Consider the following 26,126-nt stretch of genomic DNA (forward strand, 5'->3'; position numbering starts at 1 on the left):
ATTGGGATCCTGGCAAGGTGAGAAGAAACTTAACCATCCTTCCATAGTGTAGTAAAAACTGAATATTCAGGTTACCTGTTAGAATAAAACCTAGTTCCATCATGCTGATAAGGGTCATCTACGTAGAGAGAAGAGGAAGAAATTGTGGTTGCTAAAGAAGCGGCTTCAAACAGAGATGCAGTGCTTGGCACTAAATCTGGATGATGTCGGGAGGCTAATACTGTACATGAAAAAAGGGGAAAAAAGTCAAATTAGTGTATGTAAAAATCAAGGGCTTGCTTGCCGTGAAAACACACAAACGAGATACCGAAAGGCTGTGTTTGTGTGACCATCCACAGCTTCATTAAATAGGGGTTTATAAAGTTATGGATGAATATTGTGGCTGGGTGTGCCTTTCTTCTTTTAAATCCCTTATTGCATTCTGCCTTTGAACCAAAGATCTTGATTTTCAGTGCATTAAGATAATGCATATTAAGTTGGGGGGGGTTAGGTAATCTGCTATTATTATCTATTACCTTCAGAAAAGCTTAAAACATTTTTCCCATTTGTTTAAATGAGAAGTGTACAATTATTTCAGGTCAAGGATTGCATTTGAGTTTAATAGCAGGGGGCTCATTTGAGAGCACTGTGCAAGTCTAGCCTAAAAGCTGAATTTAATGTAATTTGATTAAATGCAAATATAATTAAATACAATTAATATTATTTTTCAGAAGTCTTAAAATCAATCTGACAGCTTTTGAAGGGAGTTTGGAGGTCCATATGCAGGGAATTAGGGAGTTTTGTTATTTACTATTCTTCTGGAATACCAGAATGCGCACCCCTGTTCTAAAACTATCACTTTTTCCTTTTGGCAAAGAATGCTAGCTTTGGAATCTAGAGCATCTTATTCTACTGAAAATTACCTTCTTCATCAAGGCTACAGTAACTTTGTCCTTCTGTGAGTAAATCATGCTTTTCATCTTTCCAGTCTTGGCTAACTACTGACACATATTCTTGTGATGTAGCTTTTAGAGCAGCAATAGAATTGCATCGTTTCTTGGAAGGAGATGACTTCAAAACTGGGGTTTTAGAAGGGAGATAATGAAAGTAATGTAAACATAGATTGTTTTTATATCCAACTTTCCATTATTATGCAAATACTTCCTTTCCCTGAATGTCCCAAAAGAGGCTTGAACTGATTACTCAAATAACTGCCTTTATCATAAATATGACACAATCATTTGTCTTCAGAAAAAATCCACAGTATGTGCCAGTATAAATCTGAGAAACAGCAGCTTTTAGTTATAGGTTAATAAAACTTGAACTCAGCTTTTAAATGGCAAGGAGTTACTAAGAGGCTAAGTATAAGTTATAACAATGAATAGCATTTGTTCAATTTTTGTATCTGGGACAAGAGAAACAACTTTATGGCAGTACAGACAAAAAAACTTTTTGCACATAATGTTGTAAGGGAAAAAAACAGATTCAAAGTATAATCCAAAGTAAAATTCAATCTTAGTTCACTTTTTGGGATAGCCAAAATGATTTAAGAACTTCAGTGTGTAATTTAATGTGAGTCACTACAATATTCTTTTCTATCATGAGATTTAAGGATTCATCTGTTCCTATTTCCTGTGTAAATAGGAAATGTTATCTGCATCTAAAGATCTGTACTAGTTGACAAGGTTGACCAGTGCAGCTTCTCTGGATAGAGTGGCCCAATGAATGTTAAGGTATATTTATTTTATTTATTTATTTAGTTATATTTATATACCGCCCTATTCCCTGAGGACTCAGGGCGGTTTACAGGGAATTAAAAATCCAAAATACAAAAATTAAGAACCAAATTAAAAAATATTAAATTAACCCTGTAGTCAGTTAAAAAGAACCCCAAATTAAAAATTCCTCCTCAGTCTGGGCCCGAGAGCTCGAAGAGCCAGGTCTTCAGGCCCCGGCGGAATGATCGAAGGTCGGGGGCAGTTCTCAGCTCCACCGGCAGCTGGTTCCAGAGGGCAGGCGCTCCCACCGAGAAGGCCCTATCCCTGGGTGTCACCCGCCGGCAGTCTCTTACCGGCGGGACCCTGAGCAGACCCTCCCTGTGGGAGCGCACTGGGCGAAGGGCATTTGATGCCGGCAGCAGGTGTTCCCTCAGATATCCCGGACCCAGGCCATGTAGGGCTTTATAGGTGATAACCAGCACCTTGAATTTCACCCGGAGGGCAACCGGAAGCCAATGCAGCTCACGGAGTAGAGGTGTTACATGGGAGTATCGGGAAACCCCCATTACAACTCGCGCGGCCGCATTCTGCACCAGTTGAAGCCTCCGAGTGGTCTTCAAGGGCAGCCCCATGTAGAGAGCGTTACAGTAGTCCAAGACATTGAGGCCAACCTCTACCCCAGGCAACCTTCATCTCCTGCTGAATGAAGAAAGGCTAAGTTCAAAAGCAATGTTCCTCCATTAAAGGGACTGGACAGAGATATGGCATGAACAAGATTATTTTCCGCATCAGTCTGACTAGAATAATATCTGCCCATATCATCACATAATCATCATGGAGTAACACAGGGATCTATTAGAATTTAAGGATAATTCTTATAGCGTCTTGTATGCAGTGCAGTGTGTAAACAACCTCAAAGGCAATCAAAAATGTTTTCCATATTTTATAATATCTCTTACATTGAATATTATAAGCATCTATATCTGTATCTATTATAAGCATCTATTTTTTGCAAGATTTGTAAATTGGTTTACAAGCTATTAATTGCTCTACCCATAAACTTTCAAAATGGTATAATCTGAATGCTACAGAAAATACAACTGCAAAATACTGCAATCAAGATATAAGGGACTGTGTGTAGTCCAACTACTTAAAATTATGTATCTTCAGTGACTTGGAGGAATTCTAGAGTTCCAGTGTGTTCCATCGGGTGAACTGACTTCCCCCAAAACATTTATACATATCATTCAGTTGATGACATCAGCTTGGATGCATGCTTCCTTTCATTCCAGTTTTCATCACCCAGTTTTGATCCACAGGTCTTTCAAAAAGGAAATTTTATTTGTAACCCATAAGCACCTCTGCTGAAGTGGCTGAGTTTTATTTTGATCTGTTCAGTAGCTGGGCAATTATTTGTTGAAACATCTCTGTTTACCTACTGTCCAGAAGACCAACTCTAATTAGCTCCTGGTTTTCTCCAAGTCTTGAAAATTCATGGAAGAATTTTCAGTGGTCCTGAACAGTTTAATAATCCAGAACTGCCCTCCTAAGGCTTACACAATTACAAATTTGAAATTATAAACTTGAGCAACAGAAAGCATCATCATCTGGAACTTAAGTATATAATTTAGGAACCTGTTAATCAGAACAAAGCTCCATCTAATCCAAGTCTGTTTTATCTTGCAACAAGCAAACAGGAGTTTCCAAGCCAACATCAGAGGCTTTTTGCCAACGGCCATAGCAGCAGTTTACTACATCGGCCTGTAGTACTTGTATTTTATTCTGTACTGACAGTCCAACCTCAGAGATTAAGTAATCACGCAAGTGGGGGCCCTCTAGAAAACAAGATAATGTTAAGAGTGGCTTTAGTTAATTCATAATATGATGGTACCTACTCTGATTTTTTTTGAATACTCTGGTACTCATAAACTTTAAAAACCTGTCAGCATAAAAACTTGGTCGGTGGACTGAAACTGTATCCTACAAAGAAACAAAAAAACCTTTGTCAGTATGAAAAGAGGAGAGGATTTATAATCTAAAGAACAACAGAACATGAAGCTAAAATTTAGTGTTTTCTTTTCACTGTTGACTTTTCACTGGCAAATTTTAGCATACTATTAATTTATTAAGTAGCATAATACTTACTGCAGCCATTTTTTAAAAAAAAATTACAAAAGCAATTTGAAGGATATTTTCTTCAATCATAAACAAACAAACAAACATTCAGTAAACCCTAGAAAGTTACTAAAGTGGCTTTTTTCCAGAAGTTGTGGGTGCTCCATTACTGGAGGTTTTTAAGAAGAGACTGGACAGCCATTTGTCTGAAATGGTATAGGGCAGACATGTCAAACACAAGGCCCGGGGGCCAGATCCGGCCCGCGAAGTGGTTTCATGTGGACCGCGAAGCCATCCTGGAAACAGTGAGGGAACGGCCCCCACTGCCTTGGCCCTGGCCCAGAGACCCTCCTCCTGCCAGAGACCCTCAGATCTGTCCCACTCCTGCCCAGGCCCCCATAGGCACCCTTGATGCGAACGATGTAGAGCTGGCCACGCCCACCCAGTAGGCCACACGCACTCTAGCCACGCCCACCCAGTAGGCCACGCCCACACCCACCCGGCCCCCTGAGCGCAACCGCAATGCTGATGCGGCCCTCAGTGAAATTGAGTTTGACACCCCTGGTATAGGGTCTCCTGCTTGAGCAGGGGGTTGGACTAGAAGACCTCAAAGGTCCCTTTCAACTTTATTGTTCTGTTTTCTCCTGTTATTTTCTGACACACCCAAAATAAAAAGACATTCTAGATATAGATGTTTAGAGATGGCAAAGCTCTATGCACAAAATAGATGCAGCTCTTATTGCTAAATAGAGGCAAAAAAAGGAGTTTTCCGCCTGAACAACTGACATAATTCTAAAAACCATTGAAATGACTTACCCCATCATAAACGAGGGCTTTCCAAGAATGCTCCAACTTCTTTATTAACCTGATGACGATATACCAACAAAAAGTTTAATAAACAATTATCCCACTCCTTGCAATAATACCACTTTAACTAAATCCTGGCATAGAAAGCAACGAATATTGTTTTAAATTTACCTGTAAGACTGCAAGATATCAATTATGCCCATAAATAGCAGCAGTTTTTCTCCTCTGTAGCTTTTAGCTGGAATGCCTCCCATTCTGACAGAAACAACAAAATAACAGCAAGTCATTGCAAGGCCTCTTTTCTAAAGTAACCATAGAAATATATTAACAGCTAAAAACGACCTTCTTAATATATGTAGTGAAAAAGCTTGCACCATACGGTAGGGGCTATACGATTGTCAAAAATGGATTTAAGCACGTCTCTTTTCGTCTTCAGTTTTATTACTTTCCTCCATGTCTGACAATTAAGATTATGCCTTCCCCTGGTGTATTCCTTTTTCAAACAGCTGTGCCACAGCTCTAATAATACTAGACATTTAAGGTTGTATTTCTGTGATTTTGTATACATAAAGTACATAGATAAATCAATCGCTTTGTAGCCCCCAACACTTTCATGGAGGGATGGAGTGGTGATGAACTAAGAGCCCATGGTCTAATTATCTGGGATCCTGACACTTTGCCAGCAATTATGTCAGAGGCTAAAGTGATCTGCTCTGTACTATACTTCTTAGCAGTACACGTGCAACATTTGTTTTTTTTTTTAAAAAAGTCCATTTGACTTTTATCTTTTATTGTTCGTCAACTGAAGGATGGTCTGACCCACTTTTAAGTGTAGTACACAGAACAGAAGAAAAATGTAAAATGTGAACGAACCTTTATTGTCAAAGTACAAAGATGTATGCATTGAGATTAGCTGAGCCTCCCTTCGTGCTCCCACCCCCCAACTCACAGTGAGAACAAACCTCCATCTTATTACACCATGTGAACTAATCGCACCCACACACCGGCCTCGCAAGTCAATTCTGCATAAAGTTTATAAAAATTATTTCCCATTCAAAAGTCTAACAGCCCACGGATAAAAGCTGTTTTTCAGCCTGTTGGTGCGGCTGGCTATACTCCTATATCTCCTACCTGATGGTAGGAGAGTAAAGAGGTACCAACCAGGGTGTGAGTCATCCCTGAGAATTTTCCTCACTCTTTTTTTTTAATCCCGAAGACTCAGGGCGGCTTAAAATCTAAGAAGCACAAATCAATGTGCTTAGCAATAGCCTTCATTCTATGTATATGCCTGCTTATTAGGGCTTTCGGGCCCCCCCAAGCAGCATTTTTACAAAGTCAGCTTATTGCCCCCAACAATCTGGGTCCTCATTTTACCTACCTTGGAAGGATGGAAGGCTGAGTCAACCTTGAGCCTGGTGGGATGTGAACTTGCACTAATTGCAGGCAGCTGGTGTTACTTAAGGAGGCATTAGCCCACTGCTCCACCAAGGCTCCTCCAAGGCAACGAACCCTGGCGATGTCATCCAGTGGTGTCAGGGGACAGCCCACAATGTCTTGTGCTGTACTCACCACCCTCTGTAATACTTTCCTATCCGCGGCTGTCAGACCAGCATACCAAACCACAATACCATACGAGAGGACGCTCTCTATAGTAGACCGGTAAAAGAGGGTCATTAGCTGTTGTTCTCCGCAAGACCCTGAGAAAGTGAAGCCTCTGTTGGGCCTTTTTAGCCACCTGGGTTGTATTAACATCCAGTAACTTTTTGTTTTCAAAGGGCTGGTTTTGAGAGACTTACGTATTGGTATTTTCTGTGATGACACAGTCCCCTGATTTTCCTGGACCTTGAATGGATTCCATAGCAGTTGAATAAAGAACTCTTTGTCCTCCCGGGCGCTTGGAATCAGAGGTGTTTTGAGAAAACTCCCCTTCTCTCTCTTTTGCTGAACTGTCCAAGATGTGGATGCCAAGCAACAAACTATAATCCATGATTTTAAAGCTTTCCAGCACCTAGGATCAGATGTTTTAGACTGAAATCTGTTATGTTGCAAAGGGCAGAAGAGTTTACAAGAAAGATAAATGAAACATATTGAATAGAGAGAGAATTAATTACTGTAATTTGATATCCCAAATAAAAATGATCATATCTAAATTTAAGTACTATTCTTTTTCCAGACTCAGAATAAATAGGATTTCTTCCATGTTTAAAAAAAACACCCCAGCTTTCTTGCTTTATATACCCTTAAGCACACAAGTTCTAAAAGTGAAGGTGGCAAAATGTGGGGTGCCTTACACTGCAATTAGAAAGATACACAGCTGACTGAACAAACACACAGTAGCTCTGTGTCAAACTGGAAGCAGGTGACTAGTGGAGTAAGTGGGGCTCCATTCTAAACTGTATGCTATTTAACATAAAATGATGAAATTTATAACCCTTTAAAATAAATAAATTCAATATAAAGCACACAATGCAGTAATAAATACAATTTTACTGTAAAATATATTACTTTAAGGCAGGGCTCTTCAAACTTGGCCCTTTTATGACTTGTGGACTTCAACTCCCAAAATTCTTCAGCCAGGCACGCTGGCTGAGGAATTTTGAGAGTTAAGTCCACAAGTCATAAAAGGGCCAAGTTTGAAGACCCATTTAAGGAGATCACAGATATTTCATGTTTCTGTCATGGAAGTGACAAAAATATATGCAATATTTTTCAGATAGTTATTTGCAATATGTTTTGAGCTCTCAGAATTTGTTTTTTAATCACCCCTAAATTTCAAAAGCAGAATACAGAAGTTCAAAAGTCTGAAAAAAATTGTTTTATAACACAGTATTTGGCTTGGATATTAACTGTAGTTTTTTGGAAAGGAACCATTATCTTATTTCTTTTTCAACATCTTTTGAGAGGTAGGGTTGGTATAATCAATTAAATCTACTATGAAACAAAAATCTGCATATTAAGTTTCCTGCTGATACAAAATTGCTTCAGGGTTTGAGACATAATTGCTTTTTCTCTTCCCTTTAATACTTAGAATATTAATGAAAAGAGAATTTGACCTCATTCTCCCATAGGGTGGGATCAAAAATGATATATAAGTGGAATGAAAGAGGTGACACATCAGAATAAAGGTAGTAGTTTTTGTGGTGTATGCATTTCCTATTATTAGAACCCAATTTAAAGTATAGAAAATGACCAAATATTGGAAGTCCTGGTTTAAAAAAATGTAGGCTGAAAAGGAATCTTTTACTTTTCTTTGTACTCCATATAATAATTACTTGATTGCTATTTACTAATAATTTGGAATAAATTATTATAAATTGGAATTTCATTCCTGTCTATCCTAATCTTTTGCCTATTTTTTCCCCAACTTGAAAACCAATTCTCCAGATAAAATCCGCATAATTTTGTATCTCAAGCACAAGACATAAATAAAATTCCAAAATTCTGAATGAGAGATGAATAAATTTGGAAACTTGATAGGAAGGGGGAGGGGGAAAATAATATGAGAGCTGGATCACACATTCACACATCTTCAGGCTTTATATACAGAGAAAGAGATTATCAATTACACCACAGAATGGTGAGCAACAGCAGAGAGAAAGTAATCTGTTCTTCTATTACTCATTTACAGACTGATATCCTTGTATCTCAAGAACTGTCAGTGGTTAGTGGAACAATAAAATATATAACATAACAATTAAAACACCCATAGTAAATCAATACAAAATTAGAAAATAGAAGTAAAATCACCCATACAATGGCAACATCCCAATTAATTCCCTAAAACCCATCAGACTGATTTAGTGTTAACTAGCTCCCAGAAAGTTATAACAGAGGAGCATAATCTAGCCTCAAAAGGAGGCTATTCCGAAACACTACAGGTAATCCTCAAGTTCCGACCATAATTGGGATGGGAATTTCTGTCACTAAGCAATGTGGTTGTAAAGTCATGTGTCCAACGTCACTCAGCCATCAACAGTCCCTATTGCCACTGCAATTGATGAATGGGTCACTAAGCAGGAAGCGAAGGGAGTCCCAGGTAAGGAGTGGAGGTGTTGCAAGGGAGCGCGGGAAGACCTGGGTGGTCTCTGGTACAGGCCACACGTAAGTTGTGGGGGGCGGGGGTTTCAGTGCACCACAAGCTAAGGAGATGAAGGAAAGAATGTGCAGAACGCATGGATGCAAGCACAGGGAAAGGCCAAGGAAAGAGTACAGTGTGGCCCAGGAGCTTTTTGGCGTACTGCCGCCCTGAAGCTGCGAGAAGCCCCTGAATCACAGTGCAATGTGAAGCCCAGTGCACGGCCAGGCTAGCGCCACAGCACGAAGGGGTTTACTGGAGAGTTGCAGCTCTGGAGTGTTGCAAGAAGCCCCTGAGCTACAGCTTAGTACAGAGTGCAGCCCCAGTCCAACCCAGCTTCTTGCTGTCCTGGGAAGTCACAAACACCCCGGTCCTAGACACAGTCACCCTCACCACCATGCACTCTGAGGCTCCTACCACATTGCACTCTACTGCGCCAGCAAACCTTCACCATCTTCTTGGTCCTGCTGCTGACGAGGTGTGCCTGACCCGGTCCTTTGCAAGAAAGCTGCAGATGATGTGAGGACATATTCTCTAAGGCTTGTGAGGAAATGGCTACACATAACCTGAGGAATAAAGCCTCTTGCAGCAGCAGCAGCTACTTTGCAAAGGGCCAGGCCAGGCACGCTTGGTCAGCAACAGGACAAAGGGGACAGCCAAGGCCAGGAGTGCAAGGGGCCCACAAAGGACATAGCTGAGAGGGAGAAAGGTGAGTGGAGGTAGCTGAAGCACTCCTGTGGTCTTAAGTGAGGCCAGACTACTAAGGCTCAAATTTTGATCACATGACTGTAGGGGCTGTAAAACGTCGTAATTATGGAGTTAAATAGTAAGTCCCTTCATTCTGTGACACTGTAACTTTGAATTGTCATGAACGAATGATTGTAAGTCAAGGACTACCTGTACAGTCATTACTGTTCCTACTAGAAAGCAATCTTATGAAACCATGGGCATCAACCAGAAGCTATTCTCACAAATATTGCATTAGATGAGTCAACTCTGGTTGGAGAAGACAGTCCTGAAGGCACTAGATGCCAAGTCTTAAAAAGCTTGTTAATCAAAGCCAGCAATTTGAAATTCATCAAGCCACCAATGCAGATCCTGCAACAGTAGTGTAATATTATTATGGCAACACAAGTCAATTCAGCAGTGGGCTGCTGTGTTCTAGGCCAATTGCCATTTCTAAGTGGTCTTCAACTTCAGTCCTAATTATTTTAAGAATGACACATCAATTAGAAATAAAAAGTTTGTAAGCTTGTAATTTTTATAGACTAATTTGTAAATCAGTTTTTGCATGGTGCTACATAACACCTTATTTCAAAGCATTCTCCACAGCCCTCTGAATGTCATTATGTAGTCCATTCTAACTGGGAAGATTTCCAACTGTCCAGAGATAATTTTCAAGACGATCATGGGGTTAGCGTTAGGACGAATAGGAAAATATCATTAAGAGAAAATATACAATGATATATGGCCAGGGTCATGTTATAAAAGTATTGGAAACACCAACAGCAGCAAATGTCATCCAAAATTAGAAAGACCTTTCACCAAACAACATGAATCTCTAATGATGATAACTAGTTTTGTCAAGATTCTCAGAGTTTGCAATTATTACCTTGTTAATAAAAGAGAATACTTCCTCTAAATCAGCGCCCCCCCCAAACTTTTGGGCACCAGGGATCGATTCTGTGAAGACAGGCTTTTCTGCAGCTCAGTGGGGGCATGGTTTCACATGCTGCCTGCATCCCACAGATGGGGCTTTGCTTGCGTGGCCCAGTTTCTGGCATGCGGTGGCCTAGTGCCAGTCCATGGACCGGGGATTGGGGACCCGTTTCTAAATTAAGGCAGCATCTCCAGAAATCCATCTATTGCTATTTAAATTCCAACATGGAACCTAAGAGCTCTATGGGATCACTATATAATGAAAAAGTGAATAAACAAGATATATTTTCTTTATATGTTACTAGTAGCACAATGATTTACACCCTACATTTTATTTATTTATTTATTTATTTTATTACATTTATATACCGCCCTTTCCCGGAGGACTCAGGGCGGTTTACAGGGTAATTAAAAACCAAAAATACAAAAGTTAAAAACCAAGTTTAAAAAAGATTTTAGGATACAATCCTGTCAAGTATTGTAAAATAGCATGGACATCTAAATTAACTCAATGCACTTAAATCCATTTATTTTATTATTATTTATTAAACCAATTTATATCTCACAAACAACCATCTTTAGGCAGCACACAAAAAAGCTAAAAGCAATTAATAAATACATTAAAACTATAAAACCCAAGCTAAAACAAAGAATAATAGAAAAAAGGGATGTTAAAAATAGCAGATCATTAGTTCCGCTGGCATAACCAAGTCTTAAAGGACTTCTAAAAGTCCAACAATGAGTGGGAACAACAGGGCAGAAAAGGCCCACTAAATGTAGCTTCCTAGGTGACAGAACTTATAATACCAGATCTGATCTGATCTCTGCTGGTACTGATAGGACAGGTAAATAAAATCGAGACGAGGCAGTCCCTCAAATAACCTGATTTCATGCCACGAAGGGCTTTAAAGATCAACACCAACACCCTGAATTGGATCAGGAAACAAACTGATAACTAGTGCAGCCCCCGAAGCAGAGGTGTAATGCATACGTGTCTTGCTCATGCCACTGTGTTTTGCACCAGCTGAAGTTTACACTCTTCAAAATCACTTACATACTAAAACACAACTCCCCTATTTGAAAACATTAGACTTGCTTGTCCTCCTAACATTTTAGGAATTAAAAGAAGAATGACTCAAAAATATCCAAATAGTGAAAACAGAAAATACATTTTGAATAAGTGTTCCATCATATAATTTATATCCTACTCCAGTTCAACAGGCACTGGGTGGCTCCCTTAAAATATATTTTTTCCAATATGCAACCTTTTAGGAATTTAATCCACATTTTACATCACTTAAAATAGTTTATTTTTAGTGTAAGGGACTTTTTAAACATTTTAAAAATTAAGCATAATTTTATACTGTAATTAACCTTTTGACCTTTATAAGAGAGTATTGATATATGTCTTCTCAGAATACACTCCTATGCATTCCACATAATCACTAATTGCCTGACTTCATGGAATATTCCTTTCCAGAAACTACAGTGACAAACAATGTCCTTTGTTAGGAAGAACATCTGATGAGCTTGCAGCTGATTATTAGATCATCAACTTCACGCTTGATTTCTGAACAAAAGGTGGCTTCATGCTCACTAATAAGACTTGACACAATACTACAGTGTGCTAATAAGCATGGGACTTTGCTAGAAGTGGTGCCTCTTTGCCTCTATAACTGCATTTCAAACACATTATTTTCTCAGACAGTTTTTAACCAATAGAACCATATTAAATTCTTTCAGCTCCAAGAGGCTGCCATCATGTTTTATTTTATCACAAATGCAAAACGTTTGCCATGGGCATTCAAGAGTGCAATCATCTTTGTGAACCATCATCACTTCCATAAATCACATTACTCAAGATTACTTTTAGGCATCTGAAGCATTCATAACTGAATCAAAAATCTAACACCCGTTACACACACATCCATATTTCTCTGAAGTACTAATGTTCATAAGCAAGTTTCTATTTTCAACACAACCACGAATACATGGGTACACACACATCCATAATTAATGTTGTGATGGGCTTCATGTTAATTCCAAGGAAAGTGTTTTCTTTGTAAAGAATGTAATATGTGAAGCTAAATTTGCTTTTTGTTTGGCAAGTCAGAGATACACTGTACCTAAGTATTTTTCAGACTTTTAAGGTTCTGTCTCTTCCATAGGAAAAAAATGTAAAGTGTAAGTAAATTTAATGCCCATTAATGTATTGATTAATCTAAATTTGTAAAAGCAAGAGTATTTAAGCATCTAGATTTTTTATGAAAAAACGCTGCCATTTTCTGTGAAAAGTTCAATAGAAAAATGTACAAAATAATTGTCTTCAGATTTTTTATTCATAGATCTTTATACAAACAATTTATTGTATATATAAAATTATGCCTGTATAACTTCCAAAAACAATTTAACAATATGTCAATAACTTTTTGCATATTCCCACCTCAGAATTAAGAAAAAAAATCTACTTTTAACTGTGGCTGGAGCTACACTGTACACCAATAGATTTGCTTCAATCTTTTTTTGCTAAGAAAAATAATTTCCCCTCAATTTTCTTAAATAACATGCATTTTATGTTTATTTATTCTATTTGTTAAGATCTTAAAGCATTTTATTTGAAATTACTCCCAATTTTTTAAATAGTTAAACCTATTAATAAGTATATACATCCATACATCTGCAAAACTTCAATACTATAGAATCCATAAAAGCTAATTTATAACAAGATTAGTACTTGTGTTTCAAGTACTAATGTAATTTTTGATTTTTCATTCTGTACTCAAAATTTAAAACAGAGAAATAATTTTGCTTATGAAAAAAAGAGGAATGCAGCAAAATGGAAATAAATGCCTTAAGGTACAAGAGAATATAACAGGACATTATGTATGGGGCAAAGTGTGGCAGGGTATGAGAAGGTTCAAAAGAAATAAGAAATTGACAGATGAAAGAAAAAGGACATTCCTACTGTAAAAACCTGGGATGGAAAGAAGATAAAAATGAAGACATACTATTTTTATGTCTTGACAAGACAGAGAAATGGTATTATAATTAATAACAATATGGAACACAACAAATAATGTCTGTAAAAACATCTGGTCTTAAAAGAGTAACCAAACAGCTAAGTAAAAAAGGCAACGGACCTTGAGTACACACATCTTAATCCATATCAAAAAACTAAGTAAATGTTGTGATTCAGGGTCAGCCTGTGGGTTCGGCAGTTGGGTCGGACGACTCAGAGGAGGAGGAGGAGGGGGGTGTTGAAGAGCTTGCTGAGGGGGTTGGACAGCTTGATGAGAGCCCTCAGCCAGGCCCCTCTCACCTGGTCACGACGCAGACCCAGCTGTGTGAGCCTGGCAGCGTGGATGAAGATGACCCACAGCTGGCCCTGTTCAAGGACGCCCGACGCAGGAGGCAGTCAATCAGGAGTAAACAGAGGAAGGCAATGGGGCTCCTCGGAAGGAGGCAGAGAGAAACCACGCCCTGAACTGTATATAAGGGGGAATGCGTAGGAGGGCTGGTTTGCTGAAGGCAACTGCTTGAAAAGCTCCTGTTTCTTGGTTCGTGTATTGTTCTATTTGTTTTTGTATTTGGCAGGTGTAATTCCAGCCTCTTGCCTTCTTGTAAAAGGGGTTGTCCCTGCCTTTTCTGCAGGGCCGGTAGCACATTTTTATCTATGTCTGCTCATAAATAACTGAATTTAATGGGATCTACTCTTCATTTGGTGTGACCTAATTTGCAGCACAAGACAAATGATATGTACAGGGAATAATAAAAAGCATCAATATAGGAATAAAATAAAATAAAAGTAAGTAAATTGTAGTTTAATTTGAAGGCCGCTCTAGGTGTATTCTACATTGAGGACACCAAAAAACTATTCAATAATGGCATAGGTTTTGTAAACCACAGGACAATCCATCTTCTTACAATGTTTGTACAATGTCTTGTTAACAAGAGAATTATGGCCTGATTATAGATATTGAACTCAAAACTTTTCACTTACTCGGCAATCCCTTTGTAGTGTTTTCATCAATGCGCTGTAGGTTTCGGAGTCAAAATATAATCCTTCATGCAAATCTTGCAAGAAATCCAGGTCTTTAAATGTGGGGTTAGACTTCTCTCGTTCTTTTCGGGATGCTCTTCTTTTGTACGTAGAGCCTTTCAAGTCATAGTTGTAATGCATTCTCAGTGCTCGAGGCAAAACATTGTTCATCACAACTATCCTTATATTAATACCCCCCGACTGAACACAATACAGGCCATAAAATTTGGGTAAGAGCGTCCTTGGGTTCTGGTTGAGATTCTTAAAAAGAAACACAAAATGTATCAATGAACGTTTGCAATACTATAACACAGCAGTGTCCATCCTTGGCAATTTTAAGACTTGAGGACCTCAACTCCCAGAATTCCTCCAGCCAGCCAATTATGGTAGCTGTATCCCACAGGTCTTAAAAGTTACCAAGATTGGACACTCCTGCTGTAAAGTATAACCAAGATCAGAGTTCTACACATAAGTAAATATAGATAGGCAAATCATTTCTATTTCAACAAATCATTTTTGCACCCACCACTAAAAAGCGTCCAAGTGCTAACTCAAACATTCTAAACTTTAGTCAGGTGGTTGAACTCTTCGGACTAAGGCAGATTTCTCAAACGCAATATCAGTTTGCAATACCAGGCGTACTAAAATTAAAAATTAAATTTATGCAACCTGTTCAAATAAAATTAAAGATTAATTTTATATAAGGGTTGGAGTAGAAATAAAGATACCATTTTAATAATTTAATTCTAATTTTTGTACCACTTCAAACAATAACAGATCCTTATAACTTTACAAGATGAAACCACTTCATTGGGACTAAGTTAAAAAATCTCCCTCAATAATGTTTAAAACCATTTTAGTGGTTATGATAGACTTGCCATTAATTCATAAAATCTGGGCTTCATTCTGAAAACAATCACTCTTATTCAATCAAAGTGGGGAGAAAAAAACCAGGAAGTTCCTTGCCCTAAATTAGCTTCTTTTAAATTGCTTTTTAAAATACTACAGCTTGCAAAACACTGAATGTAAATTGTTTCTGGCGCTCCTTCTGCAGGCAACCTCCTAAGATAATAATCACAGTTCATCTTCTTTTTCCCTTCCTGTCTAGTCCTACAAATCCATTTCCCCACTCATCATTTTCTTCTTATACCTCTCCTCCCTTCCTTTCTATATCTCTCTCTCTCCACAGAGTGAGCAGAGAAATCAGTTTTACATAGGAGTCTTCTGCCCTCAAGCACATCACTCCACCTTTGAATAAAAAAAAAGACTTCAAAGTTTTGTATCAAATTGGTAAGTTTGCCTGGAAAGGACCTGCAAGAAGAACAACATGCTTAAAGCTTGAGAAACTAACATCTGGAGTAAACAACATGTGTTTCCTCATCCTTCTTGGAATCTGCCCTGATGTAGACTGTTGGACTGTAGCTAAGTATTACTTGAACAGTGACATTAATTAGAATGAAAAATAATCGTATTTTCCTCTTATTAGCTTCAAAGGCAAATTCAGTTAACAAGAATGGAAAGTAATACAACACAGCTGTTTATGTTATGAGGGCAATTCGGAAATAAACCTTTGTTTGGTTATCAATGACAGACACTCAGATACAGAACTTTTATTATACGCATTAGAAAATTACAACATTACATTACTTTTTCACATAATCGCTACTCAAATTGAGGCACTTGTCATAGTGTCATACAAGGTTTGAAATTCCTTAGTAGTAGTCGTTTGGCGCCAACACCAACATCACACCGGAAGTGGTGCCATTGAAAATGCCACCAAATGTGAAGATGCCAAAGGAGTACTGCTAGTGGACGTTCAGAAGTCTACTGTGAAACGTTACAAAAATTCAGATGAGCCATCCATAACAAGCATTGGGGCATGCTGACTTCGGTGTGGTGTTGGTTCATGATAATGCTTGCCCACACACCGCTAGAGGCAGCCAAGAACTTTTGAAGCAGTTCCGTTGGGATGTTTTGATCACCTCAGATTTGGTGCCAAGTGACTACTACTAAGGAATTTCAAACCTTGTAAGATGTTATGACAAGTGCTTCAATTTGAATGATTATGTCGAAAAGCAATGTAATGTTGCAGTTTTCTAAAGTATATAATAAAAGGTCTGTATCTACAAGTGTCTCTCATTGATAATCAAATGGAGGTTTATTTCTGAATTGCCCTTCTATCTAAGACAGTCATTAAGCAAATTTTATATAGGTTCCCACAGACCAGTAACCAATCTGCAGTAAATACAACATTGCAATCAATTTTTGGCTTGTAAAAAGATTTTTCATACCTAAAAACTGAATAACCAAGGAAACTGTATTAAGCTTTGAAACAGAGAAAATAAAAATTATAATAAGCCAAACTTATAATTTGCTCCTTTAGAGGTAAATGATTTATCAATGAAACAAGATAAAATAGGGTATCTATCAGTATCATGATCAATTATTCCACTTATTAAAGAAAGTTTGTCTATTAACCTCAAATTTATTTTTTAATTTCTCCCATTTATTATATGCAATATAATAGGAACACAAACTTAAGAGAGAAAAGGCCATTTTTAACATTCATAAGAACACAAGCAAGAGTTGAACAAGGGAGTTAAACATATCCACATACACAAAGAGAAACCAAATTTAAAAAGAGCTTGAGTATCTTTACCATGTAGTAGCCAGGCAACAGTTTCTGAAGGAATTCTGCTTCTTTGTGTTGAACTGTTTTGATTATGAATTCATCATCACGAGTGACAAAGAACAAGGATCCACTGGCACCAGGATTCGACAATTCTATTAATGGTTCACTGCAAATTGAATACTGAATACACAAACAGACATTTAATGCCATTCTGCAGCATGGATATATAGAAATATGTTTTAAAGTATTTTATGAAAGGAAGTCAAGGAGACCTGTGTGTACCAAGGTCCTTGAAACTACCCAGACTACTCAACTGTGTAAGGTCTATTTTTTTAAAAAAGAAAAGAAACAGTGATAATGTTTTCTTCACGACATGGTATGCTATTTCTGATACAATTTTTAGAACACCAAGTGTTACTGGTGTTGACTGAAAAGGCTACTCAGGAGGCTTTTGTTTTTTGCATAATTTATTGAAATATACAAACAAAAGTTGCAAGAAGATATATGTTGTCTTACACAATTCCTCTTCTCTGCAATAGAATCCATGCAATGCTGACCTACTAAAAACTCTCCTGGTTAATCAAGTGAGTCAAAACCTAGAGACTTTGCCCTGAAAAAATCTAACAATATGACAAAGTAGAATTAACTAATATCTTTCGGGGCAAATATCTTTAGTTATGTTTTAAGTCCAGGTTTTTGAGGTTAATTTGTGGTTAAAAACAGATTTAATCCTCTGTGTCTGGTAGTGTAAAAACTCAGGTCAAAACACATCCTCGATTAGTCTTATTTTTTCTCATTAGCACTTTTTGTAAAAGACAAAGATAAATTTTACTTCAACAGAAATTAAAGCAATATAAATAACTGGGATGCATAACTTAAGAATAAGTTAACTTATCACAAAAGAATACAGGTTAATGTGAACAAATAAAATAAAAAATTAATGGTGTATCATGTTTAGAACACTCTTTGGACTGCCAATTTCCTTGATTTTAGCTGCTTTATATTTTTGGAATAATAAACAGTATTCCTAATTATGAATACTTTCTAACATATTTTAAAACATGTTCTCAGCAGCCAGAATGGCCACTGAAATATTCAGATGTGAAAACTTCACAATATCTCTTTTATCTGAGGAACTGATACGTTTGATAAACCTGAAAGGAAGAAATCAGCTTCTCACAAGATAATGTTTCTATACAAAATATTGGCTCTCTTTAATAAACTGCATATCCCCAGGTGTACACAATTTATGAAAAGTAAAGAACTCAAAGGGCAGATTAAAAAGAAAGCACAATTAGAAGTCAAAAGATGTCATCAAAAATTAAACTCTACAGTCAATATAAAAAAGGTGCACCTGGCATATTTTATGGTTTGGGAAAATCTCGACAAAAAAATTCCTGAGGCTCAGATATGGTAATAGCGGCCATCAATGTTGCTTAAGCACTGGTTTTTATCCCAGATTGAATAAATATTATTTTTTTTGCACTGTGCTTTAGCAAAAATGAGCACACACTGATATTGAAGGCTTGTCCAATGATTCCTGTGATACAACTAAAACCTCAGTTAAGGGGAATCTTATTTTGGCAGATTTCTAGCATCTTGTTAGCAACAATCATGATGAAATATAAATCACGAAGCACACTGAAGAAGTTGAGAAGAAAGTTTTATTACTGGCTGAAGAGTCTAGAATTTTTTTAAAACATGAAATTCTTCAGTTATATGTACTTACAAATTTGGCATATGGTACAGCTAAAAGTGAATTAAACTTTGTTCTTTCTATTGTTCTCATAGGAGAACAAAAGGGAAGAGAGGAATATGTAAGATCAGCACTTTAAAGCCTTTCCTGCTAGTCACATCCTATTAAATTATGTTTTAGCACTGCAAATAGATATGTTTGTTTTACCTATTAATGCACTTAACAAAGTATATTTATGTTACTTTATGATGCATTACATTTTTATTCTGTTGAAAACTATATAAAAAAGGTGAAATGACTTGGGAAAGATGAGAGTCAGAGGTTTTGCCAGCAGTAACTTACTGGCAAGAAAACATCTTTTTTATCATTTCGACAGGTTTTGAATTTTATGCTACACTATTTATTAAGTGCCACATTAAGTATAAAAGGGAAAAAGTTCCACCCTGCACCGAGCTGCAAGCACAGTGCAATACTGAAATATACTACAGCTCTTCTAACTATTTAGAATAATAAGCATTCAATAGGGATCTTATGGCAGCAGTTCTTTGATTTACTCTGTGTTACATTTTGCTCTGTGCATGTTTGAAAGGACATTCTAAAAGTTGCTTAATTTTCTATATAAAGGTTATGTTTCCCTAAGGAAGCATGCACTTATACACGTTGTTAGACAATTATAAGGAAATTAATGAATTATATCTCTTCACCAAAATTCAATCAGCAAAACCCACAGGGTATTTAAGTTCAATTATAGTATTTCTAGTAGAAATAATGACTTTGAGTACAGCCACACCTCAGTTGGTGAACTGTCAATTAATATATCAAATTTCAGGACCAGCAATTAAAAGGTGAAAATGGAAACAGTTAACTATCAACTAAATTTATGCACTTCAAAACATCTTGATAATGTAGGGATTTTTGCCTGACCCAATTTGAAAGTATTCCCATAGAGTATATTTAAAGCATTATTGCTACCCTTTCTCCATTAAAAATAATTACACAGATGAGTGGAAATTGGTGTTTGAATCAAAGCAAATAATACTAAACAATTCTCTACACTATAATGTCAGGTGCATTACTCAATCCAATCACAAATCAAAGTAATTGATGGGTACTGGTTCAGAAGCAGAAAGAGCTTTTAGGTTCCCTATACTCTGTGGGGGGGAAAAAAGGAATAACTCTTACCAAGTAGTCATCAGGCTTAATACCAAAAAGTTCTCTGAAGTAACGGAAAGCTAGAGGAGCATAGGTCTTAAATCTAAAGTCTGGATAATGATGAGCAGGAGTCAGATTGCTTCCTTCACTGAATTGAAAGAGAAATTTAAAATATTATGTCTGCACATGTGCATTTACAATACATACATCTTAACTTTAATTTTATTAAAAATAGGAGCCTTTTCAGACTCTTCTGTTGACTGAAGAATAAACTAACATAACAGAATATGAGGATATATCTATCAATCAAAAAAATCAATCAATCAATCAATGTTTGGGGCTCCTTTTCTTCTAATATTCTTCTTGAAGAAAACCAATGCCTTTAAAGATGTACAGGATTATACTGTGTTTCCGGCAACTAACATCTTCTTCAAATGTTAATTATTAACATCAGCCTCCAAATAACATTTCTCAGTAAAATACTTTATGTACTTCATTAAAATTGATACAGATTAGAAGTTTGAAGCACAAAAGAGGAATAGTCCTTGTCAATATACTATCAAAATGTCTTGAAAAGCATCAAATTGAATTTATTTTTCATTCTGTTTTTTTCATAATTTCTGTTTTTTACTCTTTCATTGCTTCTGAATGTTTTTAATCAATACATTATTTTATTTTAAAGCCTCTTTTCTCTTTTTCCTGAGAAGAACTGAACTACATAATAAGAATTCACAGCCTATAATCTGCAACACAACCTATGTCCTCTCAAGGCCAATAGTGTGGCTTCCAAAGCCTTCCCAAAAGTTGCCACCAAGTTATAATTAACTTTTCAAAATGGCAGCTTTGAAACTTCATACGCATTGTTCCTAAGCAAAGCAACGTAACTGAGCCATTGTTCGTGTAGCCAGCCGAAGTTCTGCTCTGCATTTAGTCTGTTTTAGTTATATTTTTTTCTGCATAAAACTATTTACTATTTCTAGCTTTTACTGACATTACAGAAGAAAATGTTAATGTAAACAATGATTGTCAATACAAATTTGTTTAAAGATTCAAAACTCAGAAAAACTTAACAATAAAATTAATTTAATCTGCATGATACAAATGTTGTAGGAAAACTCTGCAAAGAGTCATACATTATATACTATTAAAGCAGCCCAATCTATCTGTTGTGTTACATTACATTATGTTACCTGTGGCTTCTTGTTATGTTTCTTTTTTTACATCTGCAGGTGACTGATTTCAAAAATTACTACTTATCAAATTCTGCTTGGAAAAGGCCTTTCAAGAGGCGAACACTGTGATACCAGTTGTTGAACCTCTAGAACAGGGGTGTCAAACTCCCGGTGGAGACTGCACCCACCCCAGATCTGGCAATGCAAAAAACGTCACGCCACGTCATACAGCAAGTTTGACACCCGTGCTCTAGAGTGTAATTTCATCTTTTATTACAAAGATTCTATTTCTTCTATTGCTAGATTTTCCCTTATTTTCTTCAAACAGGAGATAAAACCAATTTCTGAATTAATCTGTGGCACTTCTCCATGAAGAAGAGCTATCACTTAAAAACATACTAACTGCGACCTAAGCAAGTATTCAGCCATACTCCTGTGTCATAATGACTACCAGTCAATATGTGCTAAATATCTATACTTATATATGCCATTTAGTTGAAACCTTCATTATATTTTCTTTGGAATTAAACAACAGTCTTTAAGATTAACATATTAACTGAAAAATCTAAATAATGTGAAATAATATGCTCTTCACAAACATGCACTGAGATAGTTTCCTTAAATACATGAAGAACTGACTGGAATTTTGGTTTTGTATAGATTTCCGAAAATTTTTGTTTTACTATCTTGTTAAGTAGATACTTCATACTAAAACACCCATCATTTCCCACAAATGCAATAAAACAGCATTCAAACTGTTCTGTTCTCATTTAATATTCCCCTTTACTCTTCTTATTCAAAACAAATTCTGACTATTTAGAGAAGCAAGGATGAAACTCTACATACATACATATAACATCAGTGCGATTACTTATGAAATAAAAAATCTCTTTATTTCTCAAAGTATATTTTAATTGTACATGACTTAAATTCTTTCTTTTATCTATTATTATAAATAAAACACTCATAAACCAGTCTTCTCTTTAATCCATAACATAATCAAAACAAGTGAGTGATACCTAAAAATACGATACAAAATTGTTCAAACGGACCATACAAAAATCTATATATGCCCAGAAAGATCAGGGGAATTTCAACCAAATCTGACAAATTTTCTTTTGATTGTTTTTAAAGTGAGGTGAGTCCAAGAAGGAAGACTGATTATCGCCAGAATTAATCAACAATACTGCTAAATAATATTCATGGAAATAAAAAATAATTAACTCATCCTTTACCTGGGAAGAAACACACTTTCAACTACATAGAAATCTTGCATAAGTACATCTCTGTCTGGTTTAGATGTAAGGTTGCCCACTGTGTATCCTATTCCCAATTGTATGGTACCTTTGATAGCTGATGATGCAGTCTGCAAAAACAAATACATATTATTTTTAAAATTGTCATCTTGCAATATATAGGTTTTTTTTTCTAACCTTATACATCTCTAAGAATATTTCAAAGTCCCAGCTTCCTCTGTCTAAAAAACAAGTTGATTCATCCAAGAGCATTTCTCAGATTTTGAGACAAACGATCTCAGTACTTCATACAAGTCTACCACAAAGATTAAAAAGCATTATTAGAAACTCATAGGTCACATACTGTATGAAAAGAAAGTTCATACCTCAAAAGCTGCCTAGTAGTGGAGGGGGAGGGGAAATGAGCATTCCTCTGCCTGCACTCGCCCTTTTCACAGCAGTTGGTCTACAACAAGAAAGGAAGAACTCTGGAAATCTTCTGAGTGCTCTGGAATTCTAACAGCTCCCATAAATCATTATATAATTTAAGCAGGAGAGAAAAAGGCAAAAAAAGGAAACCTCGTTTTTTTCCAATTAATAACGTCTTCCTCTACTTTCCTTTTTGTCCCCTTTCTCCCCTTCCTTGCACAACTGCAGGGAGCTCAGAGCCTCTAGTTTAGGAAGATGCTCACAGCCATAATATTATGCAGCAACAGAGGAATGGGCAAGGCAGAAGAACGTAACTCGAGTTTCTAATGGAAAGAATCAGCTGACAGGGCATCACTATCATCTGTGTAAGTCAATTATTACTACCACTATAGTGGCTGGATAAGGAAAGTAAATAGTTCCTGGGCTAAAATGCTACAGTGAAATTGTACGGAGGGTCCCAGTGAACATTGTAGGTAATGGGCCAGGCAAAGAATCACTTAGGAAAAAAGAAAAACAGCCAGTTATTGTGTTTCTGTGAATCAAGCAGGAAAATCAATATACAAAATTTATATTTAAAAGGCATCTTTTCATGTCTGGATGATTTTCAAAATGTGATGCTACTAAGAATGGATGATGATAATGATGATGATGACAGCTTTTGAAAAAGAGAATGAGAGAAGGCAGAAGCCTTCTGAAAAAAATCTCTATCCGCAGAAAGTACACAGATTACAAATATGTTATTTACTAGATGAATACATATGTTCTTCAGCAGCCTCAGTATTCAGACTAATATAGAATCAATCTGGTTTTGTTATAAATTTTTGAAGCTAATATGGCAAGCGTCTGGCAGTATCTTCTCCACCTACAGCCAACAAAATTAAAATTATACACTTAATTAATTAGATTGCAAAGGACTTCTGGCAGCCCAGAATCATAAAACTCTAGAAATACAAATTCAGAAACCCAAATGAAAGGACTAAGCATTTCTCTGTGTCTTTTGTTCATAGTCTAGTCTGATTTTATTGAACTTTTATAAGAAACAAAAGGAATAAATTTCAAGCCATCAACTGCTGCTTAAGGCTTCTATTACATTCTGGTCACAGAGACTTTAATTGGTGAGATTCAGTATTTTAAGTGGCAAAATAGATTTATTTTTTCTAAATACACTGTCTAATTTTAATTTATTTTAAACTGCAAAACAATATAATGACAGATGACTGTTTTGTTAATTAAAAGTAACCAATGTCATAAATCACACACCCTCAGCCTGTGAATGGCATGATTATATGAAATAGACAACACATTCTATTGCATTACACCCCTTCCATTTTGTTCAATCAACACACTTTGCTCCATTTGTGTCAGAACCACCAGTGTCTACTTAAACATGGTCTTATTTAATGGCTGTACTAAGTGGAAAAAAGGTCCACTCTTCATGAAATAAGCAGGTGCCTTTGCCTTCTTACAATAAATTATAAAGACCACCTTAAGTGAATTGTAGACTGTTTCATAAAATGGATAAGAGTTTTGTTCATCTACTGAGCAACAAAAAAGTAGTTATACTGTGGTAGTTTTTCTATGCAATTAGCCTTTTAAGTAGTCATTTATATATAAATATAAATAAATGACTACTGAATCTGAACGTGCAAACTATTTCTAAGAATATAGAAGCAAAACTGAAAATAAAGTAAGAAATAAATCCTCAAATGTATGCTTAAATATAATAAGTAACCACTGTGTGACCTTTGAAACAATATCAGTTAAAGACTTTCCTTGAAATTCTAGTCCAAGATGTGTCAGCGTTTTTTTTTATTGAAATTGGACATCACATAAAATCCAGACCAGCTTGGAGCCTAAGGCTTCTTTCTCTGAAACCAGTTACCAATCAAACAAAACAAAAGTCAAATAAGAGAAGCCAAAACAAATTGAAGTAATTAGACAAATTTCTTACATCTCTAATTTGGATAAAAATATGATACCATATGTGGTGGAAGTAAAAGGGTAGTAGATGATTCGCCTTGAAGATTTGTTTTATATAGACAGGCAGATGACACAATCTTACTTGCTTTTCTAAAGATGGGTAACATTTGTAATTTCATCCACCTGTGATAGAATGTGTAGGTACATTATGGTAACAATTTTATGCAAACCATTTAACATAATTAGATGTGACAGACCAAGGAAGTTAGTTTGGTTTGGAAATGCCATATTTACTCATGGATAAGCCAAGAATATTAGGTTCCAGCACCCTCAAATAATGCTTTCCAAAAGTTCCTGTATTTGCAGTATATGTTTGCATATAAGCCCATCCACAGACCCTCAAAAATTTAACCAAAATATCATGAAAAAAGTAGGTCAGCTTATCTGCAGGAGGCACGTTTTTTTCATGGTATTTTTGTTAAAAGATTATCTGTGGATGGGTTTATACGTCAGCAAATACAGAACATAGTGTCTCAATTATGAAATTGTAAACTAACAAGCTTCACAATGTGGTTATCAAGGATAGTAGGCTTTATTTATGAAAGAAAGTGATAAATATTGGTGGACATTTCATCATTCATAAGAATCCCAAGAAGACAAGGCAGGTTCTTCTTCACCAGAGGTCCCCAACCTTTTGAGCACCAGGGACTGGTGCCATGGAGACAGGTTTTTCTGTGGACTAGAGTGTGTGTGGTTTTGTGCGCTGCCTGCATCCCATGGATGGGGCTTTGTTTGAGCAGACCGGTTGCTTGCATGCTGTGGCCCGGTACTGGACCACGGACTGGGAGTTGGGGACCCCTGTTCTACACTGAGTTTATAATTCAGAAAGATCCTCCCCCTAAATATTTGGTAACATGCAGAGAGTACTGCATCTTATTAGACAAACATATTTCAAAGGATCTTGTCTTAAATCATTGAGCTAAATTTATTGGAATGTTTTGTTGTTGTGAGTTGCACAGTCGTGTCTGACCCATCACAACCCCATGGACGACGTTCCTCCAGGCCTTCCTGTCTTCTACCATCTTCTGGAGTCCATTTAGGCTCAAGCCTACTGCTTCAGTGACTCCATCCAGCCACCTCATTCTCTGTCGTCCCCTTCTTCTCTTGCCCTCAACCTTTCCCAGCATTAGGCTCTTCTCCAGTGAGTGTTTAACAATTTGGAATGTTTAACAATTGTTTATTGTTTCTGGATTTTGTTGTGTATAGATTTCTTTTATTCTGGATTGTAAGCCACCCAGAATTTGGTTTAAGATAGGCAGCTATACAAATATCTTAAATAAATAAATAAAATTTTAATTTAAAACTACCATCTTGCTCTTGATGGATTTAGATTTACTTCCCCAAATAAATGAACTGCATCTATTAACACAATGTGGTGGCTGTTGTTATTCCTAAGGTACAGTGCATGGAAAACGCTAATAGATCTTATGTGTTTTTG

General features: G+C 36.6%; 1 protein-coding gene across 5 annotated transcripts in view; it reads right to left on the reverse strand.

Annotated features, from left to right (window-relative positions):
* Nucleotides 1–26,126, reverse strand: part of PIP5K1B (phosphatidylinositol-4-phosphate 5-kinase type 1 beta) — an 82,388-nt gene that overhangs the window by 15,665 nt on the left and 40,597 nt on the right. For all 5 annotated transcript variants that reach the window (XM_081321214.1, XM_081321216.1, XM_081321215.1 and 2 more), the window contains exons 4-13: nucleotides 22,280–22,410; nucleotides 19,903–20,020; nucleotides 17,052–17,204; nucleotides 14,354–14,653; nucleotides 6,416–6,627; nucleotides 4,791–4,874; nucleotides 4,629–4,677; nucleotides 3,593–3,677; nucleotides 903–1,058; nucleotides 76–220 (exon numbers count right to left, since the gene is read on the reverse strand). In XM_081321214.1, coding sequence (XP_081177340.1) covers nucleotides 76–220; nucleotides 903–1,058; nucleotides 3,593–3,677; nucleotides 4,629–4,677; nucleotides 4,791–4,874; nucleotides 6,416–6,627; nucleotides 14,354–14,653; nucleotides 17,052–17,204; nucleotides 19,903–20,020; nucleotides 22,280–22,410 — 1,433 coding nt within the window. The remainder of the gene's footprint in view (nucleotides 1–75; nucleotides 221–902; nucleotides 1,059–3,592; nucleotides 3,678–4,628; nucleotides 4,678–4,790; nucleotides 4,875–6,415; nucleotides 6,628–14,353; nucleotides 14,654–17,051; nucleotides 17,205–19,902; nucleotides 20,021–22,279; nucleotides 22,411–26,126) is intronic.

This window comes from Vipera berus, assembly GCF_964194415.1.
Source record: "Vipera berus genome assembly, chromosome: 2".
NCBI classification, from domain to species: Eukaryota; Metazoa; Chordata; class Lepidosauria; order Squamata; family Viperidae; genus Vipera; species Vipera berus.